General features: G+C 55.2%; 1 protein-coding gene across 1 annotated transcript; it reads left to right on the top strand.

The window, feature by feature from the left end:
• The first annotated feature begins 4,285 nt into the window (after nt 1-4,285).
• Nucleotides 4,286-23,656, top strand: LOC309837725 (signal transducer and activator of transcription 5A). Its single transcript, XM_082678483.1, has 19 exons — nt 4,286-4,363; nt 5,162-5,316; nt 5,620-5,776; nt 6,949-7,038; nt 9,927-10,101; nt 14,442-14,572; nt 14,781-14,932; nt 15,405-15,560; nt 15,971-16,150; nt 17,450-17,537; nt 17,632-17,754; nt 18,086-18,178; nt 18,617-18,823; nt 19,421-19,515; nt 19,601-19,731; nt 20,164-20,319; nt 20,862-20,913; nt 21,177-21,284; nt 22,284-23,656. The coding sequence occupies exons 2-19, from the start codon at nt 5,189-5,191 to the stop codon at nt 22,444-22,446; spliced, it is 2,385 nt and encodes a 794-aa protein (XP_082534609.1). The 5' UTR covers nt 4,286-4,363; nt 5,162-5,188; the 3' UTR covers nt 22,447-23,656.
• Nucleotides 23,657-23,989: the final 333 nt, after the last annotated feature.

Genomic DNA, 23,989 nt, shown 5'->3' with positions numbered 1-23,989 from the left:
TCCATCACCTGCCCAGCTCAGTGCTCGTGGCCCATCTCTCCTCTCTCCCGGGCCTACCCCTGCTGCCAGGAAGGTGGACTCCTCTCTGCCTTCCTTACTAGGGAACGTGTGCTCAGCCCAGACATTTCACCCCCTCCTCTCCCTGTCCTGCGAGCTTCTCTCCCAAGGCAGGTGGACAGGGCAGCTGGGCAAAGGAAGGCCAGCTTTCCCCCTCCCACTCAGTGGGTCAGTCCCGCACCCCTCCCTTCACTCTGTTCCCAGAAACAGAGGACAGTCGCTATGCCGCAGGCTGGAAGGCCTCGTGTTCCCTTGGTGACTTCACTGGAAGTTGACTTCCCTGAAGAGTGGTAGAGGGCAGGGGATGGGGAAGGAAGGGTGGACAGGCTACCCCGGGACCCGAATTCACACCGAATTCCTCACGGCGCACGTACACCCTCCCTAGGTACCACTCTGTCTTCAGGGACAGGAATGGGCGGCATTTCCATAGGGAGGTACCAGGGTGAGGAGATTCCGGGAGAGGCAGGGACACTGGTCTCGGAGGTGCGGTATGTGCTGAGCACAGGCCTGCGGTCCCCCTTTCCAGGAGCCGTAAGGGTGGGGGCTGGAGAGGAGGTGGAAGGTCCCCACAGAGGCAGGGCGGGGGGGGAAGCAGGACGCTTAGGAGCCCACGGGCTTCAGCTTTGGCCGTCCCTGCTCTGCTGGGGCACACAGATACTTCCTGGAACACCTCTAGCTTTCCTGGGAAGGCTCTTCACCCCCCACCTCCCCTCTGGCTCCCACACAACAGGAACTCTCCTTGAAGAAGGGACTTGAAGCAGAGGAGACAAAGGCATCTCTGTACCATCTCCCCCCACCCCCAGGGACGGTTAGGTCAAGGTGACCTCAATCCGTTCTCCCCAAGGTAGGGGCATCAGCAGGGCCTCCTTCACAGCTAACCTGGTCTCCAAGGGCCAGAAACAGGACTTGGGATCCTTGTCCCCTTCCTGTATAACTCAAACCCACCTCTGTGTAACACACAGGTCACACTGCCTCACTCAACAGAGCAGGGGCAGGGACCGGCGTAGCGATGGAGGTGCCACACAACCACCATGGGCTACAGTGAAGACTACGGTGTGCCCTCGGGCCAGGGAAAATTACAAGAGGTTGGACGCAGATCCTGCCCACAGCGCCGGGCAACTTGGATCCTGGTGCCAGCTGTGCATTTACTGGCCAGACTGCTGTGGACAGGACTCTTTCCTGGACTAATCAAAGGGGGAAATTCTGGTTCTGCCCACCTTCAAGGCTGTTGCAAAGATCAGTTGAGTTGAAGAGTTCAACCACGTTTGTACATGAATATGCCATGATTCAGTTCAAGATATGTGCATAGAGTGTGAACTACACACTAGGCTAGAGATTATTATGATTCCTATTAAAATGCAGCCAGTCTTCTTTGGGGGAATGTCTTCCTGTGAGAACTTTTTTTAATCCTTCTTCATTCCCCATGTAATGCTGTGACTTGGAATTGGGGATGAGAGGCAGTTAGGGGCGGCAGCCTGGGACCCCAGCTCGGTCTAGACGCGAGGAGGTTTCTGATCTTCCTGAACCCCCCACTCTCTATGCCTCAGTTTTCTCCTCTGTAGTCTGGGCCCGTAAAACCAACCACCAGGGCGCTTTGCTTTGTGGTGGGAAATAGAGACCAAACCAGGGGACTGAAAGCAAAAAGAAACCCCAAATTTGACAGTTCCGGGTAGTTGCGTTATCTGGAGCCCTAACCACAGTCACCTCTGCCCCCAGCCTAACGCTGACACCCTTCCCTCCTCCACTCTCTTGGTTGGCCTTTGCCCATCCTGGGAAAGCTCCAAAGCTCCTCCCCTCCCACTGCATCTCAAAAGGAGAACAGAGGCACAAAGAAATGGAGAGCAACCCAGGCAGAATCAAACAGAGACCCAGACAGAGACTTAGAGAGAAAGAATCAAATGGAGAATCAAAAAGTAAGAGGAAGAAACATGCAACAAAGGACACCCGAATTCAGGGCCTCACAGAGAGGCCAAATGGGGAGAGATCCAGAGGTGCAGGGAAACAGCTGTCGCCGCTGGACACAAGGGGAAGAGGGGGGCATGTGAGAGCTCTGAAGGCACCGGGGCACACCCTTTTAGGCCAATCCCTCCAGTTTTGTTCACGGGCACCCCAATGCTAGCTTTTTTTTAGGACCCAGGAGGACCCACCCCCCTAGCCAAGCCCAGTCCCATCCAGCCAGATGTTTGGTGCGCAGGGCTGTCAGCTGGAGCAGCAGGCCCCAGCAGGCCCTGGGGAGGAGGCTGGAGAGGCGACTGCCTGGAAGTGGGGAGGCAGCGCCCCCACTCTGAAGCTGGCATCCCCATCCCACCCTTTCCAGATGCCCAGATGCGGTTGCATGGCAAGGGTGGTTCTCTGCCTTCCAGACGTGGCTCAGAGGACTTGGAAACTCAAGGAATCTGCTCCCACTGACTGACTTAGCCACCTGCTCACAGGGAGAGGCTGGAGGGCACAGGTGCCACATCGGGCCCACCCACTGTGTCCTCGTGACACTGACCGGGTCACTTCCCCTCTCCAGCCTGTGTTTCCCCATTTGTAAAATCATCTTTACGTTTTTTTTTCCAGCTCTGACACTCGGCTGTCACTCCAGGTGAGCCCCTAGCTGTGTGTCAGACCCTCCCCTGCCGGATCCGTTGCTCCAGGTGAGCCCCTAGCTGTGTGTCAGACCCTCCCCTGCCGGATCCGTTGCACAGAGTAGAGGAAGGAAAGAGGGAGAGATTGTGCTTCCTCCTCCCTAGAGCAAGTTTTCCCCAATCCCTTGAACCCCTTTACAGTTTTCAATTCCTTTCCTTGCGATCCTGCCAACTGAGATCGTGACCACACATGGAAGTGTGTCGGGGGTGGGAAGGGGAGACAATGCAGCTTCTGCAGCCTTAAACGTCGGGTTTTCTCTGAAGTGAAAGAATGAAAGTGGGGCAGTAGTGAGCGGTAAGAAGATGGGGGGCACATGAAGGGGGGGAAGGAATGGAGAGAAAAGGGCAGGTCCAAGAAGGAATTAGGGCGGGAGGGAGGGAGGGAGAGGAGAATGATTGCCCCCAGTACATGAGGTCTTGGCCCAGCCGGCCCTGAGTGGGCTGCCAGACTGGCCCCTCCCTTGGTGCTGCCAGTACCAGCTGCCAGGCATGGGGGTGGCCCCAGAGGAGAGGGAAGCTGGGTAAAGGGAATGGAAGGCTTCCAGCGCAGCCTTGCCCAACTCCACAGGCCCCGTAGGGGGGCTCTCAGGGAGGGGGCTGGGACCCAGGCAAGGCTCAGGGAAGGTGTTCCCTGCTCTGTCAAGGCATATAGGCAGTCCTAAGCTTGTGACGATTCAAGACACCCCTCCCTGGACTTTCTGAAGACAGGACCAGCCTCAGATGTGACTGGGCTGGGGTGAGTGGAGAGGCAGGATCATGTATGGACCATAGGCTGCGGACTAGGCCCTGTGCCCACTGTGGGACCCTACGCGAGCCCCCTCCCCTCTCTGGACCCCATTTCTTATCTGCATAATTTCAGGGGGTTGAAACATTTGCCTGCCAAGGTTCTTTCTTTTTTCTACTGCAGGCGGGGGTGCACAGTGGCGGGAGTGATGGAAGGAGGGGCGGTGGGGGCCCCCTGGGTGAGCTGCCTTCTCTGGAATCCCCAGTCTTTCCCCTCAATACGCTTTGTCTCTGAGATTACAAAAGCTGTGTCCCCAACCCACACAAACACACACGCGCACACACGCGCACACACGCGCACACACGCGCACACACGCGCACACACGCTAAACTTTTTAAATCTAGAGACTCAAAAGAGGACAAACGCCCGGGCTGGAAGGCTGGTCCAACCCTTCCCTCCTCCCTTTTTACAGATGAGAAAACTGAGGCCCTGCTTTGGGATTTCCGGAGCCCGGGATTTCCCAGCCCTCCCACCCTCATCCTCCAGCCACTCCTGCGCCTCTTGCTCAGCACGGTCCGCGGCAGCTCAGCGGGGCCGCCGGCGAGGGCTGGCTGGGACTCCCGGGTGACCCGGCCATCGGGGCAGCCCCTGTGCTCGGCGCCAGCCCCGCCTCGCTGCCTGGGGCCCGGCCGCGGCCGCCGCCGCTGTGCACTCGCCGGGGAACTAGCCACCAAGGGCGGAGGCAGGGAGGGAGCGACCGAGGCTGGGAGGGGTGTTGGCGAGAGCTCGCGCGCTGTGTATGGTCTATCAGAGGCAGCTGACCTTTGAGGAGGAAATCGCTGCTCTCGGCTCCTTCCTGTAGTAACAGCCGCCGCCACCGCCTCCGCCGCCGCCAGGAGCCCGGGCCGGGAGCGAGCGTCAGCCCCGCAGCCGGACGGCTCTGCGCGACCAGGTGGGTGGCCCGGCCGCGCGTCCCCGGCGGCGCGCGCCCAGAGGGCGCCCCTGGCTGCTGCCCCGGCCCCCTCACCGCGGGACCCGGAGCCCGACGGCCGTAGGGGTGCAGGGGACGGTCCCCGGGACCGAGAGGGAGTTTCGGCGCAGCGCGCAGCGCAGACGAGAGACGAGGGACGCGGGACGCTGATGCAGGGAGGGGGCCGAGGGTGGACGCCATCCTCGCCGGCAGAGGGCAGGGGGCGCTGTGGGACTGGACAGTGGGAGACCTCGGGGCACAGCCTGGGGGACGCAGCCCAAGAGAGGGAGTGTCTGTCTCCTCAGCCCTCTCTCCTTAACCCCAGCCACGTGCTTACGGTGACAGAGCCGTCCGGTGGGAACCGTCGTTGGCGTTGCCCAAACGTTGGGCTGGAATATCCCCCGTTCCCAGAAATGGGGACTCGGGGTTCGAAGCAGGGTGGGGGGATTCTTGCAGCCCTCCCCAGAGGGCCCGTGGGCCTCCGCCATCAAGTTTCTCTTTCAGTTTCTAGCTGTTCCCACCCCGGGGAAGCCCCGGTGGGGCGAGGGGAGAGGAAGAGGGGGAGGGCACCTGCCTTTCGGGAGCCCCTCCCCAAGCCTCAGCGGGTTCCTCGCTGGAGGGAAGGGCGGCCTTCCCCTCCTCACCCTCTCTCTTCCCGCACAGGAAAGCGTGTCTGTGGGAGGGGAGGGGCCGGGCCTGACCGCGGTCCAGGGATGGGTGGGCATGGCAGGGCCAGGGGCAGGCCCAGCCCTCGCCTCTAACAAGGAGGCGCCTCTTCAGCCCTCTGCTCGCGCTAGGTGAACGGACATGGCGGGCTGGATCCAGGCCCAACAGCTGCAGGGAGATGCGCTTCGCCAGATGCAGGTGCTGTATGGGCAGCACTTCCCCATCGAGGTCCGGCATTACTTAGCGCAGTGGATCGAGAGCCAGCCGTGGTAGGTGCCCCTGCCTGCCGCCATCCAGGCCCCTCGGCCTTTAGGTCTCCTCTTTGTGGTTTGGTGAGATTCTGGTCCTGTCTGTCCCGCTCTGTGCAGAAGGGGCTGTGTCCTTGGGAAAGGGGAACAGGGAAATGGGGGTCTGGGATTGGAGAGGGAATGTTTCTAGACTCTGGTGCCTGTGGAGCTGCCAGGAACAAGTCTTGTGGGCACGAGCCTTGGATTTCCACATCCCTCTTGGTGCCTGACCTCCATGCCCAAGGAGGCGTCATAGTAGGCTTCTCTCTCCTGCCCTGCCCCAAGGGATGCCATCGACCTGGACAATCCCCAGGACCGACCCCAGGCCACCCAGCTCCTGGAGGGCCTGGTGCAGGAGCTGCAGAAGAAGGCTGAGCACCAAGTAGGGGAAGATGGGTTCTTACTGAAGATCAAGCTGGGGCATTATGCCACGCAGCTCCAGGTGGGTATGAGCTTGGGGCCACGCAGCTCCAGGTGGGTATGAGCTTGGGGCCACGCAGCTCCAGGTGGGCGTGAGCTCCGGGCCATCTGCGGGGTGCGGTGTCCGCCTTCTCTTTCCAGCACCAGAACCCCTGGTTTTTTTCCTGGTTTGGCCACTGACTCACCGTATGTCCCTGAACTTATCGGCGACCTTTCTGTGCTTCGATTTCCCCCACCCCCTCTTTCTAAATCAGACCTGTCAGATTCCCCTTAGCATATTATAGAGCAAGAGGTGGGGCGTGTTTGTCCCCAAGAGAAGGGAGATGGGTGAAACTGCATTCTGGGCAGATCAAGCAGAAGGGATGGGCAAGTCAAGATTCTGTTGTCAGAGAAAGGAATACTGACAGGTTCTAGAAATGAGGCAACGAGGCGGCCACACATCCCTCTTGCGGCTCTTTTAAAGGCTTTTCAAAGAGCTGCTGAAGTCGCGTGCAAGAGGAACAGAGTTGTCCTGGAGCCTTGAATTAAGGTTTTGGATATAAGGTGTAGCTTCTCCTTCACCTGAGGATGCGGGGGGAAGGAGTATAGGGGGGAGAGTGGCAGCAGGAAAGGGGTGAGGGTGGTAATCATAGCTGAGCATTTGTTGGAACTCACTTGAATATTTAGAGAGCCCTTCTTAAATACCAGCAGCAGGGTGCCAGAAGAATAAAAAGTCCACCCCAGAAGAGGCAGGAAACACGAGAAACTTGGTGGGAAGAGGGGAGCAGATTAGGAACCCAGGGCCAGGACTACAGTGGAAGTACCTTGACCTTGGCATTAGATGCCCTAATGAGTCATCTGCTCAGTCGTTTGCCCTCTGGACAAGTACTTAATCTCTCTGAGCAGCAGTTTTCTCATCTGTGAAATGAGGATAACAGTTTCTGCTTATGTCATAGGGTTTCTATGATGCACAAGTCAAAGGCGATGGCAGATTGGAAGTGCTTTGTACACTGTTTCTAATGCACTGCAAACCAAACATGAAGATCTGCGAGGGGAAATCAAGTCCAGGAGAGACAGAGGTTCTGGGGACAGTTCCTGAGGCCTCCCAGGGAGCTGAGGCAGGAGCTGGAGAAGAGGAAGGGGTGGGCGTGGCTCTGCAATGGCCATGGTGGGAGCAGAGGATGGCCACTGACAGCTGCTCTTGGATTCTTTCAGAACACGTATGACCACTGCCCCATGGAGCTGGTGCGCTGCATCCGCCATATTCTGTACAATGAACAGAGGCTGGTCCGAGAAGCCAACAATGTGAGTGTCCCATGGGTTTGGGGAGAGGTTTGGGGAAGTCCTTCTACCTGCTTTTATATGTTTTATAAACACTGGCATGAGAAAGCAGCAAAGAAATAAAAGACTTGGGCAAGTGTGAGAGGCAGTATCACATGCAGGTGTAGACTGACACCCGATCCCCACTCCCCGGCTTCAGTCCCTGGCTCTACTACTTACTAGCTGTGTGACTTAAGCAAGTTACTTAACCTCTCTGAGCCTCTGTCCTTTTCTATTATAAATGAGGACAGTCACAGTATCTACCCTGTAGGGTTATTGTGTGATACTATGTGGGCAAAGGATAGACAAACACAAATGAAACAGAAAAGGAAGCCCTAAAAACACACATACACGTCAGGAGATGCAATCTATGTCAGTCAGTGATGGCATTACACATCACCAGGGGAAAGATTTGTCATTCAATAAATGGGGCTGGAGACAAAAGAAGAAATATCCTCCGGTGTGGTCTATGAGGGGAGGCAGAGCCGAGGTCTATGTCAGAAGAAGTAACCCGGCAAGCTCAGAGAAGCGAGGCCTAGCGAGGCAGAGCAGGGACTTGTCCCCCATGTTCTGAAATCATAAAGGCATCAGACATTGCTTGGACAATGGTACAAATGGTATATTATCTGCAATAAAGCAAAATGAATTTCATAAAATGATATCCCATAGGTAAAGACCACAGACTAGTGCCTGGAGCGAAGTCATATTTATTATTCACTTGTGGTGGAGACTGATTGCAAGAATTTGAGAGTTCATTCAGTAAACATTTATTCAGGTCTTGCTGTGCATCTGACACTGGACTAGGACGGGAAAAACAGATAAAGTCCTGGTCTCCACCTAAAGGGAATTCAGGCGATGATAGATTCTTTAGGTGTCAGCTGAGTGCTAAGCGAGCCTCTTTGGAAAAAGGGTCCAACTCAGACTGGAGCAGGCTGGCTGGTGGAGGGGAGGGTGTCCTGAGGAAAAGGATGCCCGAACTACGGTGGGGAAAGAGGGAGGAAGGAGGCAGGATGAGTTTTCTAGTCAAAAATAACAGCAGTATATGTGAGGACAGGAAGGCGCGAGCCACCTTATGACATTCGAAGAACTGTAAGTGTTCAGTGCTACTGGGGAGAAGGGAGCCAACTGGGCAGAAGCCAGGTCACAGAGGGTCAACTGGTACAACTCTTGACTTGGTGCAATTACAGAGCTATCTGTAAATGTACAAATGAGTTCGGCTGCAATTAAGAAATACGTGCCTACGATGCAGGTCATGGTTGGGGGGAAATAATTGTTCTCCCAGTCATCAAGCTGTTCTTCAACACCTCTGGTGTCCTGGGCCTTGGGGATTTTGTGGTGCACAAGACAGACAAGGTCCTAGGCCTTAAGGAGTTCACATCCTAGTACAGGGAGGCAGACAAGAAAGAACATGCAGGCTTCCCTGGTGGCGCAGTGGTTAAGAATCCGCCTGCCAATGCAGGGGACACGGGTTCGAGCTCTGGTCCGGGAAGATCCCACCTGCCGCGGAACAACTAAGCCCGTGAGCCACAACTACTGAGCCTGTGCTCTAGAGCCCGTGCTCTGCAACAAGAGAAGCCACGACAATGAGAAGCCCGCATACCGCAAGGAAGAGTAGCCCCCGCTTGCCTCAACTAGAGAAAGCCCATGAGCAGCAACGAAGATCCAACACAGCCAAAAATAAAAACAAATTAATAAATAAATTTAAAAAAAGAAAGAAAGGGGCTTCCCTGGTGGCGCAGTGGTTGAGAGTCCGCCTGCCGATGCAGGGGACGCGGATTCGTGCCCCGGTCTGGGAAGATCCCACATGCCGTGGAGCGGCTGGGCCCGTGAGCCATGGCCGCTGAGCCTGCGCGTCCGGAGCCTGTGCTCCGCAACGGGAGAGGCCACAACAGCGAGAGGCCCGCGTACCGCAAAAAAAAAAAAAGAAAAAGGAAAGAAAGAACATGCAAGAAAAAGACACCTTCGGTAAGGGAGGTCCTATTTTAAATTGGCTCGTCAGAGAGGGTCACTCTGAAAAGGTGCCAGTGGAAGCGCCCGCAGGAAGGTTTGGTGCCGGAATGTTCCAGGTGATGGAACAACAAATACAAAGGCGCTGAGGCAGGAACACGCTTATGTATTCAGGAACAGAAAGTAGCGGGTGTGCTTGGGCAGCAGTGGTGCTGCGGGTAGGGTAGGCAGAGGCCATGGGCTAGGGCCGTGGAGGGTGTGGAAGGGGTTTGGATTTTATTCTGAGTGCAGGTCATTGGAAAAGCCCTAAAGACTTGGTTGAAGGAATAGATCCGACCAGGTTAGTTCAATGACTGGATCCACGAAGCCCTTGTGGATGCCTCCCCTGTCACTTCACTTGGGGTCTCCAGGATGCCACCTGTGAGCGGTTCACCCTCTTCCCTCAGTCACAAGAAGGTCTCGAGTGAGGACACAGATGATGTGTGTTCACACAGCCTTGTCCCCCACTGTGTCCCCAGCACCTAGCACAGGTGGCATCGTGGCATCGGGTCAGCGAATGACTACGAAATGAGGGGTCATCATCATTAGTAGGAAAACCCAGGTAACTCCTGGGACATGTTGAGTTCTAGTCTCTCCAGAGAGAACCCAAATGGACCCTGTGTGGGATACTCTGGTGGAGGTTAGAACTGCAATAGAAGTTTCTTCCATGCTTTATGAAGATGCCATAGTCTGCCAGGTCACCTGTTTCTCTTCCTCCACCCCCATTCTGGCAAATGACTCTCCTTCTGACTCAAAGTACCCTTCCTTCTTATTCTAGATCTGGCATCTGGTGTCTGTAGTGTTGGCGTTCCCCAGGGCCTGAGGTTTTCTGCCATCCTCACTGCCCAGTTTACTGCTGCCCACACTCTCCCCTGATATGTCTCCAGGGTAGTTCTTCTTCTGGGATCCTGGTTGATGCCATGTCCCAGAAACACCTTCAGATCAACCAGACACTTGAGGAGCTGCGACTGGTCACACAGGACACAGAGAATGAGCTGAAGAAGCTGCAGCAGACTCAAGAGTACTTCATCATCCAGTATCAAGAGAGCCTGAGGATCCAGGGTGAGGCTGGTGTGGGAGGGCAGCGTGTGTCTGGGGGACGGGAGTGAGACCACTTTGTGAACTCCTGCAGGGTTGGGGCTAGATCCACGTCCGTCTCCCCAGAACCTGATCCAAAGCTTGGGAGGAGTAACGTTCCCAGTGATGGAGCCCCTGCTATGGGCCAGGCTCCAGGCTAAAACCTTTGCATGCATTATTCACTACAACCTTTACAACAGCCCTAAAAAATAGGTAGTTGTATTATTCCTGTTTTGCAGATGATAAAACTGATGTTCAAAGAGAACACGTAATTTGGCCTGGGTTTCTTTAAATTTATTTTCTTTATTTTTGGCTGCATTGGGTCTTCGTTGCTGCGCGTGGGCTTTTCTCTAGTTGCAGAGAGCGGGGCTACTCTTCGTTGTGGTGCGCAGGCTTCTCATTGCAGTGGCTTCTCTTGTTGTGGAGCACGGGCTCTAGGTGCACAGGCTTCAGTAGTTGTGGCACACGGGCTCAGTAGTTGTGGCTCACGGGCTCTAGAGTGCAGGCTCAGTAGTTGTGGCGCATGGGCTTAGTTGCTTGGGCTTGAACCCGTGTCCCCCGCATTGGCAGGCGGATTCTTAACCACGGCGCCACCAGAGAAGCCCTGGCCTGGGTTTCTTGCAAGTTGCAGAACTGGATCTTAACTAGAGATATGTCATAAAATCACTATATTTTAACCAATATTCAGTGACTATTTCAATGAATGAATCAATGAAAGAATGAATATGGACAAAGTGTTCCCCAGTCAAAGGGAGGACTTAGGTTGGGAGTCCCCTGGTTGAACCAGGCTGGGGAGAGGTGGAACTCCAGGAATGCCCCTTCTTGAGCCTAATAGGAGGTAAAGATGGGAGGAGGAGGTGACAGTGGAAAATTCTCCTGTCTCCTAGGTCTATAATTTGCTAGTGACTGCCATGATAAGGGTGTAGGGAAAGAAAAATTAACTCAGAAGAAATTCACCCCAGGTACACTTTTAAGAGTCTTGAAATGTGGCTCATCTTCCTTCACTTCAAATTGACCCCAGAGCTGTACCACCCCATTCTAGTGAGAACAAGAAGTATCAAACTGCCTTTTCCTTCGCTCTTCTATTTTTGGTGTCTTAAGGTAGAACCATAGGTCATTGATTTTAGACCTTTCTTCTTTTCTAATATATATATTCAGAGCTATCAATTTCCCTCTCATCAGTGCTTTAGCTGCATCTCATCATTTTGGATATGCTGTATGCTCATTATCATTCAATTTGAAATGCTATCTAATTTCTCTTCTGATTATTTTACCCATATACTATTTAGAAGTATATTGTTTAATTTCCAAATATTTTGTGTTTTTCTAGATGTCATGTCATTATTGATTTCATTTTCATTTCATTGTTAAATTCCACTGTTGTCAGAGAACATACTCTATATGATCTCTTCTTGTAAATTTATTGAGACTTGTTCTATGCCCCAGCATATGCTCTGTGTTGGTGAATGTATTTTGTGGACTTGAATGTATGTTCTGAAGTTGTTTTATTTTAAGATAGCAATAATAAATTCAATAATGTTAACATATATAACATAATATATGATGTTAACATAATAAAGTTAAAAAAACCCACACCAAATTTAGTGAGTAGAGTGGCATTGCTTTACATTTTTGCAAATCTCTTTAATGTTAGGCTTAATAGGAGATAGCTGGAGCTGGCTTTCAGTCTGTTGTAACATCACATATCTTGTAACCTCTAGAAAACTCTGCTGTATGCTTATAAGTGAATAAGAGAAAAAAAGGTAAATAAGGTCCTATGACTTTATGAAAATAGTCCTGGCTTGGTGGACCTCCTATAAGGGTCTTAGGAACCCTTCAGGGATCCTTGGTTCACACTTTAAGAATCACTGATATATCTTTATTGATTTTTTTGCCTAATTGTTCTATCAGATGCTGAAAGAGAGGTATCAAAATCTCCTATAGTATTGTGTAATTTTCCAATTATTTATGTAAATATTTCTTTTATGTATTTTTGAAGCTTTGTTATTAGATGCATATACATTGAGAATTATTATGTCATTCTGATTGATTGACACCTTAATACTTACGAAATATCTTTCTTGAGCTCTGGTAACACTCTTTGCCTTGAAGTCTACTTTATCAGATATTAGTATTACTCCTCCAGCCTTCTTATTCTATTTTTAAATAGAAACATATTTTTATCCATGCATTTTAACATTTGAAATGTAGACAACATATAGTTGAGTCCAGCTTTTTTATTTATTCTGACAGTCTTTGCTTTTAATTAAGGTGTTTAGTCCATTAATATTTAATGTAATAGCAATTGAGGTCCCCATGTTAATATTTATTTTGTTTTGTCCCTTTTCAGTATTTGTTCCTCTGTTCTTCCTTTTAATTGTTTAAATTTTTTAAGATTCTATTTTAATTTAACAACTTAAGCTTTCCTCCTACCTTGCCCTGTCAGTGTTTTCTGTACTCTGAGACTAGCACATTGCCTGAATCATAGCAGCTGTTGAGTAAATGTTGGGGGGATAATTCTAGCAGCTCTTCTTCAGATCTGAATCCGTCCCAGACTGACCCGAAAGAAAGGAAGGCCCTCCTGCTACATTAGGGAGCAGGACATTTCAGGCTATTATTTCTACCCAAGGCCGTTGACTGGTTGACAGTATTGATGATCCTATTCTGGGGTTTTCTGTTTCCTACTTGTGAGGTTGGGTTTCGATTCTGGTTTGGGTTTGTCCCCATCGTGCAATGTCAGTTCAGTCTCATTGATCAAGTGCACCCATCAGAAACACAGACTACTGATCCGTGTGTGCAAGGGAAGTCTCAGCTCCCTCCAGTGGAGCAGACATTGCCTCAAGTGTCCTGGCGTCCTTCCCAGAAGCTTCTCCAATTTGCCAGGAGAGACCTAAGTGGGTCACTTGCATAAGGAGGCTGGGCCTGGTGTTGGGATCCCCACCACCTCCCTGTGGGTGGCAGGATTCCGAGGTGGCTCTCCAGATTCTTCTGCTGTGTTCCTTACCTGCTCCGTCCCCCGCAGTCATGTGAGAGCCATGTTTCTAAGTTCTCTTCTAGTTCTGGGCCTTCCTGGCTGTCTAGGGTTGCTTTAGTGTGTCCTTAGTTGCTTTTGTGCGTCCGTAGGGCAGGGCCTCGGTCAGTGTGACATGGCCCTCAGAGGCCTGCCGGGAACTTGACCAAGACCTGCTGACTGACGCTCTCATCTTCTTGACTCAGCCCCAGTAAGGACCGTGGGACGTTCCAAAAGCCTATTGGTGGGGGTAGGAATGCCAGCATCTAGGATGGTGATTGCCTGTGGAGGGAGGGATGGGGATGCCGGCAGGGGAGGGTGTACAGGTGCTTAACTGTGGAAATGTCTACTTTCTTAAGCTGGCGTCTTGGTACACAGGTGTTCCTTGTATCATCCTTTCTATCAATACTTGCCTAGGTCTTAAGTATTATATAACAGATTTTTTGAAAAGGCCTCGTCAGTGAGGCCTCGTTACCTTATTCCTGCCATCGATGAGATGCCTGACAGCTGGTGTGGAGAGAAGCTGCCTCCCTCTCTTGAGAGAATCTTGCTGCTTTCGTGTCCCCAGTGGCCCTGGACACTCTGTCTCCCTCCCTCTTCCGGCTGGTCTGCTGAGCTCACAGTGACCCCACCTGGACAAACATGTTAGGCCCCTTCAGCACCTGGAGAAACACCCACCCCGCTTCCCCGAGGAGAGGCTGCTGCACTCAGCCCCGCGGAGCAGGGCCTTCCCGATGCGGCTTTGTCCTGTGAGCTGCTCCACCAGCCTTTAATCCCGTCCTGTAACCCACTGGCCGTGAGGACTGACTCTCACCTGGAGCTGATGGTGCCAGGCAGCTTCCTGAGTATTTTCTGCATCATTGCTCATTTAGCGTCACAGCAGCCACTGAGGCAGGTGCCGTGATTCTCCCATTTTACACCTGGGGAAGCTGAGGCATGGGAGAGTGAGGTGATTTGCCCGAGTTCACCCGCCTTTTAAACGGCGAGGACACACTTCAGACCAGGCAGGGTGGCTCTAAGCCGGCCCCCGCGTGGGGAGAGGAGGGCTGGGCGGGCAGGGAGGCCATGAGCTGGCTCCTCCTCAGCTGTACCCCGAGCTTCCGTCTCCCCACTCCCCAAGGGGAGCTCAGAGTCGGGGGGCCAGGGGACAGAGCCCACTCATCTTTGGGCGCCATGGCTGTGGAACCCTGACTGGCCACTTGTCAGCTGTGTCCCCTCCAGGGTTTTGCCTCCAGAACAGGTGAGTGCAGTTCTGCCGGGCTTCCAGCTGGACCCGGGGAGGTCATGGTCGTGGGTGTCCTGTCCCCTCCTCCAGCTCAGTTTGCCCAGCTGGCCCAGCTGAACCCCCAGGAGCGTCTGAGCCGGGAGACGGCCCTCCAGCAGAAGCAGGTGTCCCTGGAGGCCTGGCTGCAGCGCGAGGCCCAGACGCTGCAGCAGTACCGCGTGGTGAGTGGGCTCTGCGTCCCTCCCCTCCCGGGCGTGGACCTGAGGGAGGGAGAGAGCCAGGAGGAGAGCAGGACCCAGCAGAGCAGGAGGCCAGAGCCTTCCCCCCTGTGTGGGCACGCAGGGCAGAGCGGGTCGGCAAGGGGTGAGGGGAGGCCCTGCGGGGTGTTCTGAGAGCCCAGAAGGGCCGCTCCCCCCGCCTGCCCCACAGGAGCTGGCCGAGAAGCACCAGAAGACCCTGCAGCTGCTGCGGAAGCAACAGACCATCATTCTGGATGACGAGCTGATCCAGTGGAAGCGGCGGCAGCAGCTGGCGGGGAACGGAGGGCCCCCCGAGGGCAGCCTGGACGTGCTACAATCCTGGTAGTGGGTGTGGGGGGCCAGGCGGGGGCGGCAGGGGCTCAGCGTGGCACCACCGGCTGCAGTCCTGCTCCTGTGTTTCCGTGAGCAGCCGGCTGCCTCTGTCGGGGCACAGGTCTCATTTCACCAGTGGTCTGGTTCCTGATGCAGACTTTGGTGCCCCTGTCCTGTGCCACCTTCCCCGGGAGGGGCGTCCCTGGGTGAGGGAGTGGGGTGGGGCCAGGTGTGCAGAGCGACGCTCAGGCTGGTTGGACTCAAGTCAGGGTCGCTCCTCCTGTGAGTTTCTTTGTGTTTCTGGAAGGCAGGGCAGCTGTGCTCTGCTCAGCGGACAGGCCGGGCGGCTAAGGCGCCCAGCCTTCCTGGGGGTGGAGCTGGGTCTGGGCCTTCTCCCCAGCCTGGGAGCCTTCTGGCTTCTGGCCTGGAGGAAGGGGCTGAAGGCTTTGTCCTTCCCTTTGGCCTCGGGGCTCCCGTGCAGGTGTGAGAAGTTGGCGGAGATCATCTGGCAGAACCGGCAGCAGATCCGCAGAGCTGAGCACCTCTGCCAGCAGCTGCCCATCCCCGGCCCCGTGGAGGAGATGCTGGCTGAGGTCAACGCCACCATCACAGACATCATCTCAGCCCTGGTGACCAGGTGATTGCTGCCTCTTGGCCTCGCCCAGGCCCCATCCGGTTGGCCTGGGTCGCGGGCAGCAGGGTCTTTACAGACAGGGCGCTCTGGCTTGAACCCTTCCGTCTGTGCCTCACACCCTCATCCCATTCCCCTCTGTCGCCTGTTGCTGTGGCCTCTTGTGGTTCACCTTACCCAGTTTCTCTCGTGGACACTGTATGGGCTTGTTCCCCCCATTTCAGCTGTTGGGTTCATCTCACTGCCTCCCCTCCTGCCAGCTCCCCCGACTCGCAGTGGCCCCCCCCGGGACCGGGGGCTGTGCCACAAGCCCTTCCTTTGCCTGCTGTGCCCTGCGCAAGGTGGCCTCGCCACGCGGAGGGAGGGAGCGGAGCGCCGTCCCCTGAGGCGTCACCTGGTCACTTGTGTCCCCGCAGCACGTTCATCATCGAGAAGCAGCCCCCTCAGGTCCTGAAGACCCAGACCAAGTTCGCAGCCACCGTGCGCCTGCTGGTGGGCGGGAAGCTGAACGTGCACATGAACCCCCCCCAGGTGAAGGCGACCATCATCAGTGAGCAGCAGGCCAAGTCGCTGCTCAAGAACGAGAACACCCGCAAGTACGTTGCCCTGCTCCCATCTACCCCTCCCTCAGCTCAGCCTCTGTTCTACAGCAGGCGTCCTGGGTGATGGGGACAGCATGGCCTCCCCCTCCGAAACCCTTTGTGCTGCACTGCGATGTGGCCCCTTGTCGCTCCAGTTCACTCTGTCTGTCCTGGCGTACACTTCGCACACATAGTAAATCAACAAGGATTTCGCTGCTGGGTGTCCCAGGACCTGTGCTGAGCACTGAGACACAGCTGTGATCCACACAGAACTTGGTCCTGTCCCTGCCCAACCTCGAGACAGAAAATTAAAATAAAGCAATATCACAGCGCCTGCAGTACGTGGGTAGTCAAGGAGGGCCTTTCTGAGGATATATTTGAGTGGAGACCTGAATGAGAAGGTCAAGAGTGTTTGGGGAGGGCTTCCCTGGTGGCGCAGTGGTTGAGAGTCCGCCTGCCGATGCAGGGGACGCGGGTTCGTGCCCCAGTCCGGGAGGATCCCGCGTGCCGCAGAGCGGCTGGGCCCGTGAGCCATGGCCGCTGAGCCTGTGCGTCCGGAGCCTGTGCTCCGCAACGGGAGAGGCCACAACAATGAGAGGCCTGCGTACTGCAAAAAAAAAAAAAAAAAGAGTGTTTGGGGAGATAAGAAGGGCAAGTACAGAAGTCCCGAGGCAGGCACTGAGCGTACGTGTTCAGCAAACAGACAAGGCAGTGGGCTCGCTTGTCCTGAGTGAGGCCAGGGAGGTGGGCAGGGGTTGATCTCGGGAATCTTTGTAGGCTGTGGTCATGATTTTTATCTCAGGTGCGCTAGAAACTGCCGAAGGCCCCCACATCAATCTTAAATTATTTATTTGTTTATTCATTCATTTATTTATTTATTGGCTGCGTTGGGTCTTTGTTGCTGCCCGCAGGCTTTCTCTAGTCGCGGTGAGCGGGGGCTGCTCTTCGCTGCGGTGCGCAGGCCTCTCATTGCGGTGGCTTCTCTTTGCTGCAGAGCATGGGCTCTAGGCACGTTGCTTCAGTAGTCGTGGCACGTGGGCTCAGGAGCTGTGGCTCGGGGGCTCAGTAGTCCCCACATCAATCTTGATATCCAAGGAGTTTCAGTGATAGAGACACAGGCCCCACCCTTGGAGACTTTGCCCAGGTGCTCTCAGGTTGATGAGAAAGTGAGCCCAGGGACACTCGGAGAAATGCTCTTAGGGGAGGGGCAGGGGCTGCTGGCAGGGCTTTCTGGAGAAGTCTGGGCCCAGGGTGCAGACAGGGCGGTGCTCCTGGCCTGGGTCCAGTAGAGATGGGTTCCTCTCTGCTTCGCAGTGAGTGCAGCGGAGAGATCTTGAACAACTGCTGTGTGATGGAGTATCACCAGGCCACAGGCACCCTCAGCGCTCACTTCAGGAACATGGTGAGGACTGGGCCCCACCCACGGAGGGAGGCCTGCCCAGAGCCGAGTCCTCTAACCAGCGGCTTTCTCCTCGTTCCCCTCTGACCTCCTGCAGTCGCTGAAGAGGATCAAGCGCGCTGACCGGCGAGGCGCGGAGTCCGTGACAGAGGAGAAGTTCACGGTCCTGTTTGAGTCTCAGTTCAGTGTTGGCAGCAATGAGCTTGTGTTTCAGGTGAAGGTGAGACCCGGCTCCCCGTCTCCTTGCAGGCTGCCCGGCTGGCTTGGGAAAGCCAGAGACTTGAATCCTCACACAGGCTCAGTCCAGTTACCCCGTGATGCTCTCAGAAAACCTAATGTCACCCTGCTGGTGCCCATTTGCGAGGTTTTAAGCCCGCACCAGCCCGCAGAGTTTAGGCAATGGGCCAGGAAGAAGTGTGTTGTGTTTTTTGTTTGTTTTTGGTTTAGTTTTGCTGGGAGGGGCTTGAGGAATGAGGGTTGGGGGTCTCCCCCTAGAGGAGGGCAAGACGGTGGTCATATGCCCTCACCCCTCATTCCCTGGATTCCCGTAGACCCTGTCCCTTCCTGTGGTTGTCATCGTTCATGGCAGCCAGGACCACAATGCTACTGCCACCGTGCTATGGGACAATGCCTTTGCTGAGCCGGTGAGTCCCCATGAGACCCTGACCTCGGCCCCTTGGAGCTTCCCAGGGTCAGCCCCAACCCCAGGGCCCCTGCTGAGTGGTCTTCCCCAACGCTAGGGCCAGACCAGAGGTCGGGGGCAGCTGGTGTGAACAGCCTGCCCTCGGCATGTCCTAGGCTCTGTCTGGGCTCTGGGTCAAGGGACTGGGGTCTCCTAGGTCTGTGAGCGTGGTCTTGGGGTTCTGGTCCCTGATCTCTCTCCCCAGGGTCCTGGTCTGGGTCTCCATCCCTGTATGCCCACACCTCTGCCCCTGCCCCCAGCCTTTCTTTCCCTTGCATTTTTGTCCCCTTTTCTGGACCTTTCTCAGTCCCCTCTACCTCTTGGTATCTGTGTCTGTGTGTGTGTAAATATCTCCTACTCCCTCAATCTGCCTTTTTTTCCTTTCTTCTCTCCCCACCAGGGCAGGGTGCCGTTTGCAGTGCCTGACAAAGTCCTGTGGCCGCAGCTGTGCGAGGCGCTCAACATGAAATTCAAGGCCGAAGTGCAGAGCAACCGGGGCCTGACCAAGGAGAACCTCGTGTTCCTGGCGCAGAAGCTCTTCAACAGCGGTAGCAGCCACCTCGAGGACTACAACGGCATGTCCGTGTCCTGGTCCCAGTTCAACAGGGTGAGGGACGCCGCCCGCTGCCTGCCTGGGACCACCCTGCCACCCTTCCCCCACCTCACACACAGGTTACTGCCCCTGGTCAGTGGCCCCCCCTCTACCCCCCTCCCCCCTCTTCTACAACCAGGAGAGACGGGGGCTAGTACCCCAAGGAACGCAGGCAGCCATGAGAGCCGAAGCAGGACGATGGAAGGAACCCGGAGCTGGGAGTCAGGGTCCCTGGGCTCTAGCCCTCGATGTGTTAACTAATTGGCCAGGCCCCTTCCCTCCTCTGTGCTGCGCTTTTCCCATCTGTAAAGCGAAGGGGCTGGGCAGGAATAACTTTGGAGGTCTTATCCAGCTTGGACAATTCTTTGCACCTCCGGCCCCCACCCCGTGGGGTTGTCCCGGACCCCTGTGTCTGCGAGGCAAGAGGCCAGTGTACTCTCTGGTTCCCTAGGATATGAGCAGGGGCTGTGGCAGTTTGCTGGAGTGTGGGGCAAGTCGGATGAGGAACTGGGAGAAGGTCTGGGTGAGGACAAGGGGGCACTGAGTGTTCCCTGAACCACCCGTGACGACGGGGGCACAAGCCCTGACTTGGGGTTTCCTGGGGACTCTCAGGAGAACTTGCCAGGCTGGAACTACACCTTCTGGCAGTGGTTCGATGGGGTCATGGAGGTGCTGAAGAAACATCACAAGCCCCATTGGAATGACGGGTGAGAGGAATGGGGTCTGGGAGGTCATGGGCTCAGGGGACAGTGGCTGCTGCCAGCAGTGACACTGTATGCTTGATGCACCCAGGGCCATCCTAGGTTTTGTGAATAAGCAACAGGCCCATGACCTGCTCATCAACAAGCCCGACGGCACCTTCTTGTTGCGCTTTAGCGACTCAGAAATAGGGGGCATCACCATTGCCTGGAAGTTTGACTCTCGTGAGTTCCCTACGTGCCCACACTCTAGCCCCAGTGGCCCTGTCTTCCATTTCCTCGTTGCCTATTCTCCATCAGGCCTGCATCCTTAGAAGGTATCCGGTGGGAGACATGGGAACTGAGCTTGGAGGGTGGGAGGAGTGTTGCTCAGAAGCACTTTCCCTCTCTGTTGTTTTCCACTGGGGAGAACCTAAAATCATTGGCCTCCTGGACTCCAGAACTGCCGGGCGAGTCCTTCTCTGCCCTGACCCAGCCTTGTTGGTATCTGCTTGCCCGTGGTCATTTCATTGCCCTATGCCGAGGAGCACAGGGGTGGGGTTGCCGTGCAGGCTAGTAAAAGCGCTGATGTCTCTGCAAGCCTGCCCTGAAGCCCCACAGCTCTGATCCTCCTCCCCAGGGCGGTGGGTTGTGGGAATGAGCTTGGCCTTTTCACAGCTGACCGTAACCTGTGGAATCTGAAGCCGTTCACCACGCGGGACTTCTCCATCCGGTCCCTGGCCGACCGGCTGGGGGACCTGAGCTATCTCATCTACGTGTTTCCCGACCGGCCCAAGGATGAGGTCTTCTCCAAGTACTATACTCCTGTGCTCGGTGCGTGCTGCCCAGATACTCCCGGGGCTAGGCAGTGGGGACGCCCCAAGAAGAGCCGAGGGGCCGTTTCCCCTGTGGGTGTTTGTCGGTGGGATGGTGCAAGGCACGTGGAGAGGATTTCAGGGCTCACAACTGAAGAAAAGGAAAGCAAAACCTCTGACCCAGCTTTCTTCCCTGCAAAGCAAAACACTGAGTGGGACTCACTTCTGTGCCCTTGGAGGAAGAGGCTGCAGGGCTGGGGGAGGAGCCGTAATGCAAACCCACAGATAGTGCACGACTCCCATCTCGATCAGCTGCCCTCACCACTCTCCACCCTCAAACCTACCCTCAAGTTGAGTGTAGGAAGCAAAATGAGACTGAAGCCAGGGCCTGGGTGGTGTTTATTGTCAGCGGGTGTTTATTGGGAATCTGTGGGAAATTTCATCCCTGCTGAGGCCGCATGGCAATGTGGGGGGAGGCAGACTGCATAGGTGGGTTTCCACTCCCCTGGGAGCTCCCAGAGACTTCAGTTCTCATCACCGTTCTCCCCCCGCCCTCGGCAGCTAAAGCAGTGGACGGATACGTGAAGCCACAGATCAAGCAAGTGGTCCCTGAGTAAGTGTCCCGGGTCCAGCTCTGGTCTCCTGCTGCCTCTCTTCTCCTCTCACCCCCCGGCACTTGGCTCTCCTCACCCCTCACCGCCAGCCCTCCTGGGGAGGGAGCTGGGCTTGGTCACCAGGGCGTCGGTACCCAGGGCCCCGCTCCTGCAGCCAGGGCCCCAGGCTCAGTGGGCACTCTGTCCTTCCGCACCTGAAAAAGACACGAAGGTGGCCCCCGAGCCCCTTGCCACTGAGGCTGTGCTCTGCTTCCTCTCGCAGGTTTGTGAGCGCCTCTGCGGACTCTGCCGGGAGCAGTGCCACCTACATGGACCAGGCCCCCTCCCCAGCCGTGTGCCCCCAGGCTCATTATAACATGTACCCACAGAAGTAGGTTGTGTTCTCCTGGGGCTCCGAGGGGAGGAACTGGGCACTTGGCCTCAGGCTGGGCACCAGAGGGCTGGTGGGCGAGGAACCCAGAGCTCCTCTAGGTCTGAGATCGCCCAGGCCAGGCCGGGCTCTGGCACATGCCCAGGTACAGGGTGGGTGAGATCAGCCAATGAAAAGCATAGAGCATTTTGAAACTACACGTAGCAGGGTCCTTGCTCTGGTGCTGACTAGCTGTGTGACCTTGGGGAAATTACTGAGCCTCTCTGATGCTCAGTCTCCTCATCTGTAAAATGGAGGCAAAAAGACCTACCACGTGGGACTGGGGTCAGGATTAAGTGAGAGAGTGCAGGTAGAGCATTTAGCCCAGATGAGACTGTTATAAGGGCTTGATACAGGGTAGCTATGGATGGGGTAGTTGTTCTTAGGAGCTGTGTGGGAACAGGGTGTCAATTGCTCCTCTCTGGAGTTCCCAGAGAAGAGAATTAATTCTCTTCCAAGCTGTGGGTGGCCTGCTGCCGTGGGATGACCGCAGGCTTGGACGTCACAAAGACCGGAATTCCAATCCTGACTCCACCAGCCAACCAGGTGGCCCTGAACAAGTTTCCTAGCATGACTGAGTCTCAGTTTCTTCCTCTATAAAGTGGAGTAAATACCTGCCTTATGGGTAGCTGTGAGGGTTGGTGTAACGTGGTTGAAAGGCCCAGGCCTTCATAGGTGCTCAGTGAATGGTGCCTGGGGTTTCACGGGTAGCTCATTCACCCAACTACCTCATTCCCCTGAGATGGCTCCATGAGGTTGTGAGCGATGATACTAGAACTGGGGTGTCTCCCAACAAGCCAGTGACTGACTTATTCAACGTGGGGTGTGAGAGTCTAGCCAGAGCGGGTCCTGCTCCCATGAGACTCTGGTCTGAGTGGGGAGCAGGCTGGACGCTGTCCCCCAGGAGCTTGGGGCTGTGAGGCATGCCAGCTCCCTCTGACGTCCCTCTCTCTCTACCAGCCCTGACCCCGTCCTCGACCAGGATGGAGAATTCGACCTGGATGAGACCATGGATGTGGCCCGGCACGTGGAGGAACTCTTACGACGCCCTATGGACAGTCTGGACCCCCGCCTCTCCCCGCCTACTGGGCTCTTCACCTCTGCCAGAGGCTCGCTCTCGTGAATGTTTGTTTGAACCCTGCACTTCTCTTTGGAAACGTACAGGGTTCATATTCATTGTGGTTTTGTTTCTGTATCGCTGTGCATATTGATGCCTTTGCCGGCAGCACGTGTCCACATGCATATGCGCACGTTTGTGTACAAGGTGTGCCTGCCTCGCCTTTGCAGTCCTAGGTATGTGGCTGCCTTTTTCTTCAGATGGAGGCATTCCAAGAGCCCACTGGGTCTGTCTGTTGTGGAAGAGACTGAGCTGCTTCTGTAGTTGCAGGTACGCCGGGCAGGCAAACCTATTCCTGCCAGAGCCTTTGTCTGCTCAGTAGCTATTTGAATGGAATGATTCAAGAAGGGAAAGGAGACAGGTAACGTCTCTAAGCTCAAGTTTTACTCCTGGGTTAGATGCTTTGCCTCCCAAGTGTGTGTGCATATATATATACGTGCATCTGCTCTCGTACAGAGCAACATACATGTTGGTCTCTTGGTTCTTCCCCTCAGGATGGAGGTTGGAAGAATCAAGAGACCAGTTCTGAGTGATATTTTATACTTTATCTAATGACTATGGACTCCAGGCTTTTTGTGAACTGAGAGCTAATCTAGGCCATCCGCGGTCATGTCCCTAACACGGCAGAAACGGGTCTTTTGCATCGGGCCTATCAGAGCTGCTGTGAGGATGGAGTTTCTTGGCCTCTTGGTCCCCAGCCAGGGGGCTCCAGCTTCAAGTGTATAATGCTGCTGCCCACATTCCTGCTCTTTCCATCCCATATCCCCTTCCCTCCATCTGGCCCCAGCCTTCTTTCCTCACCTCTCTATCTGCAACCTTGCTTACTTATGGAAGAGGTGGGGGTGGGGAGTGGGGGAGGGACTGGTCAAGGATGTGGTGAACAGGAGGCCCAGGACTTGCAGTGTTGGTCCCCTAACCCCTCCTGGAAAAACCCTGCAGCAAGAGGCAGCACCAGGGGCTTGCAGCTCACCTGTGGAGTTTGGAGGGCGGGGTAAAGGCTGATCGAGGCCCACTCTGCTGGGAGGTGGAACCTGGAATAGGCCTCAGCACAGTTGCATAACCGGCTGTGGTCTGCGAAGGCCTCGCTCCCAACCTCACACGCTCCTCCCTCTGAAGCTGCCACACGCAGCCAGGGCAGCTGACGGTGGAAGGAGTCCCAGAAGGAGTCCCAGGTTGAAACGTGTCTCAAGGAAGGTGGGGACGGGAAGCATTTGTACAAAGGCTACACATCTGTGTAAACAGTGTTTTTGAATAAAATATTTTTTTCATAAATTTGCTGGAGTGGCTCCTGGGCCGTGGGGGCCGCTGGAGTCGTTTTGTTCCTCTCCTCCCGCGCAGCTGGTGCTGTACGGTGTAGCTTGAAGTTGCCAGTCGGCTCCCATTTCTGTGGTTTTAAGGGTGCCATCCCCACCCCACTACTTTCGGTGCCTCTCAGACTAGAGAACTTGAGGTCTTGGGAAAAGATGGGGCAGGAATTACCGGGGGCAGGGGAGAACTTTGGTCCCTGCCTCTCCTTATCAGCTGCTGCTATAAGCAGTCTCCAAGGTGG

The sequence above is a fragment of the Grampus griseus genome (assembly GCF_964374135.1).
Source record: "Grampus griseus genome assembly, chromosome: 20".
NCBI lineage: Eukaryota > Metazoa > Chordata > Mammalia > Artiodactyla > Delphinidae > Grampus > Grampus griseus.
Note: the sequence above shows the minus strand (reverse complement) of the source record. Positions and strands in the feature narration are given on the sequence as shown.

Coding starts and splice junctions, on each gene's coding strand:
- LOC309837725 (XM_082678483.1), top strand. CDS start 5,189: ATGGCGGGCTGGATCCAGGCCCAACAGCTGCAGGGAGATGCGCTTCGC. Junction 17,538..17,631: donor GCGCTCACTTCAGGAACATG/GTGAGGACTGGG, acceptor GACCTCCTGCAG/TCGCTGAAGAGGATCAAGCG. Junction 20,320..20,861: donor GTACTATACTCCTGTGCTCG/GTGCGTGCTGCC, acceptor CGCCCTCGGCAG/CTAAAGCAGTGGACGGATAC.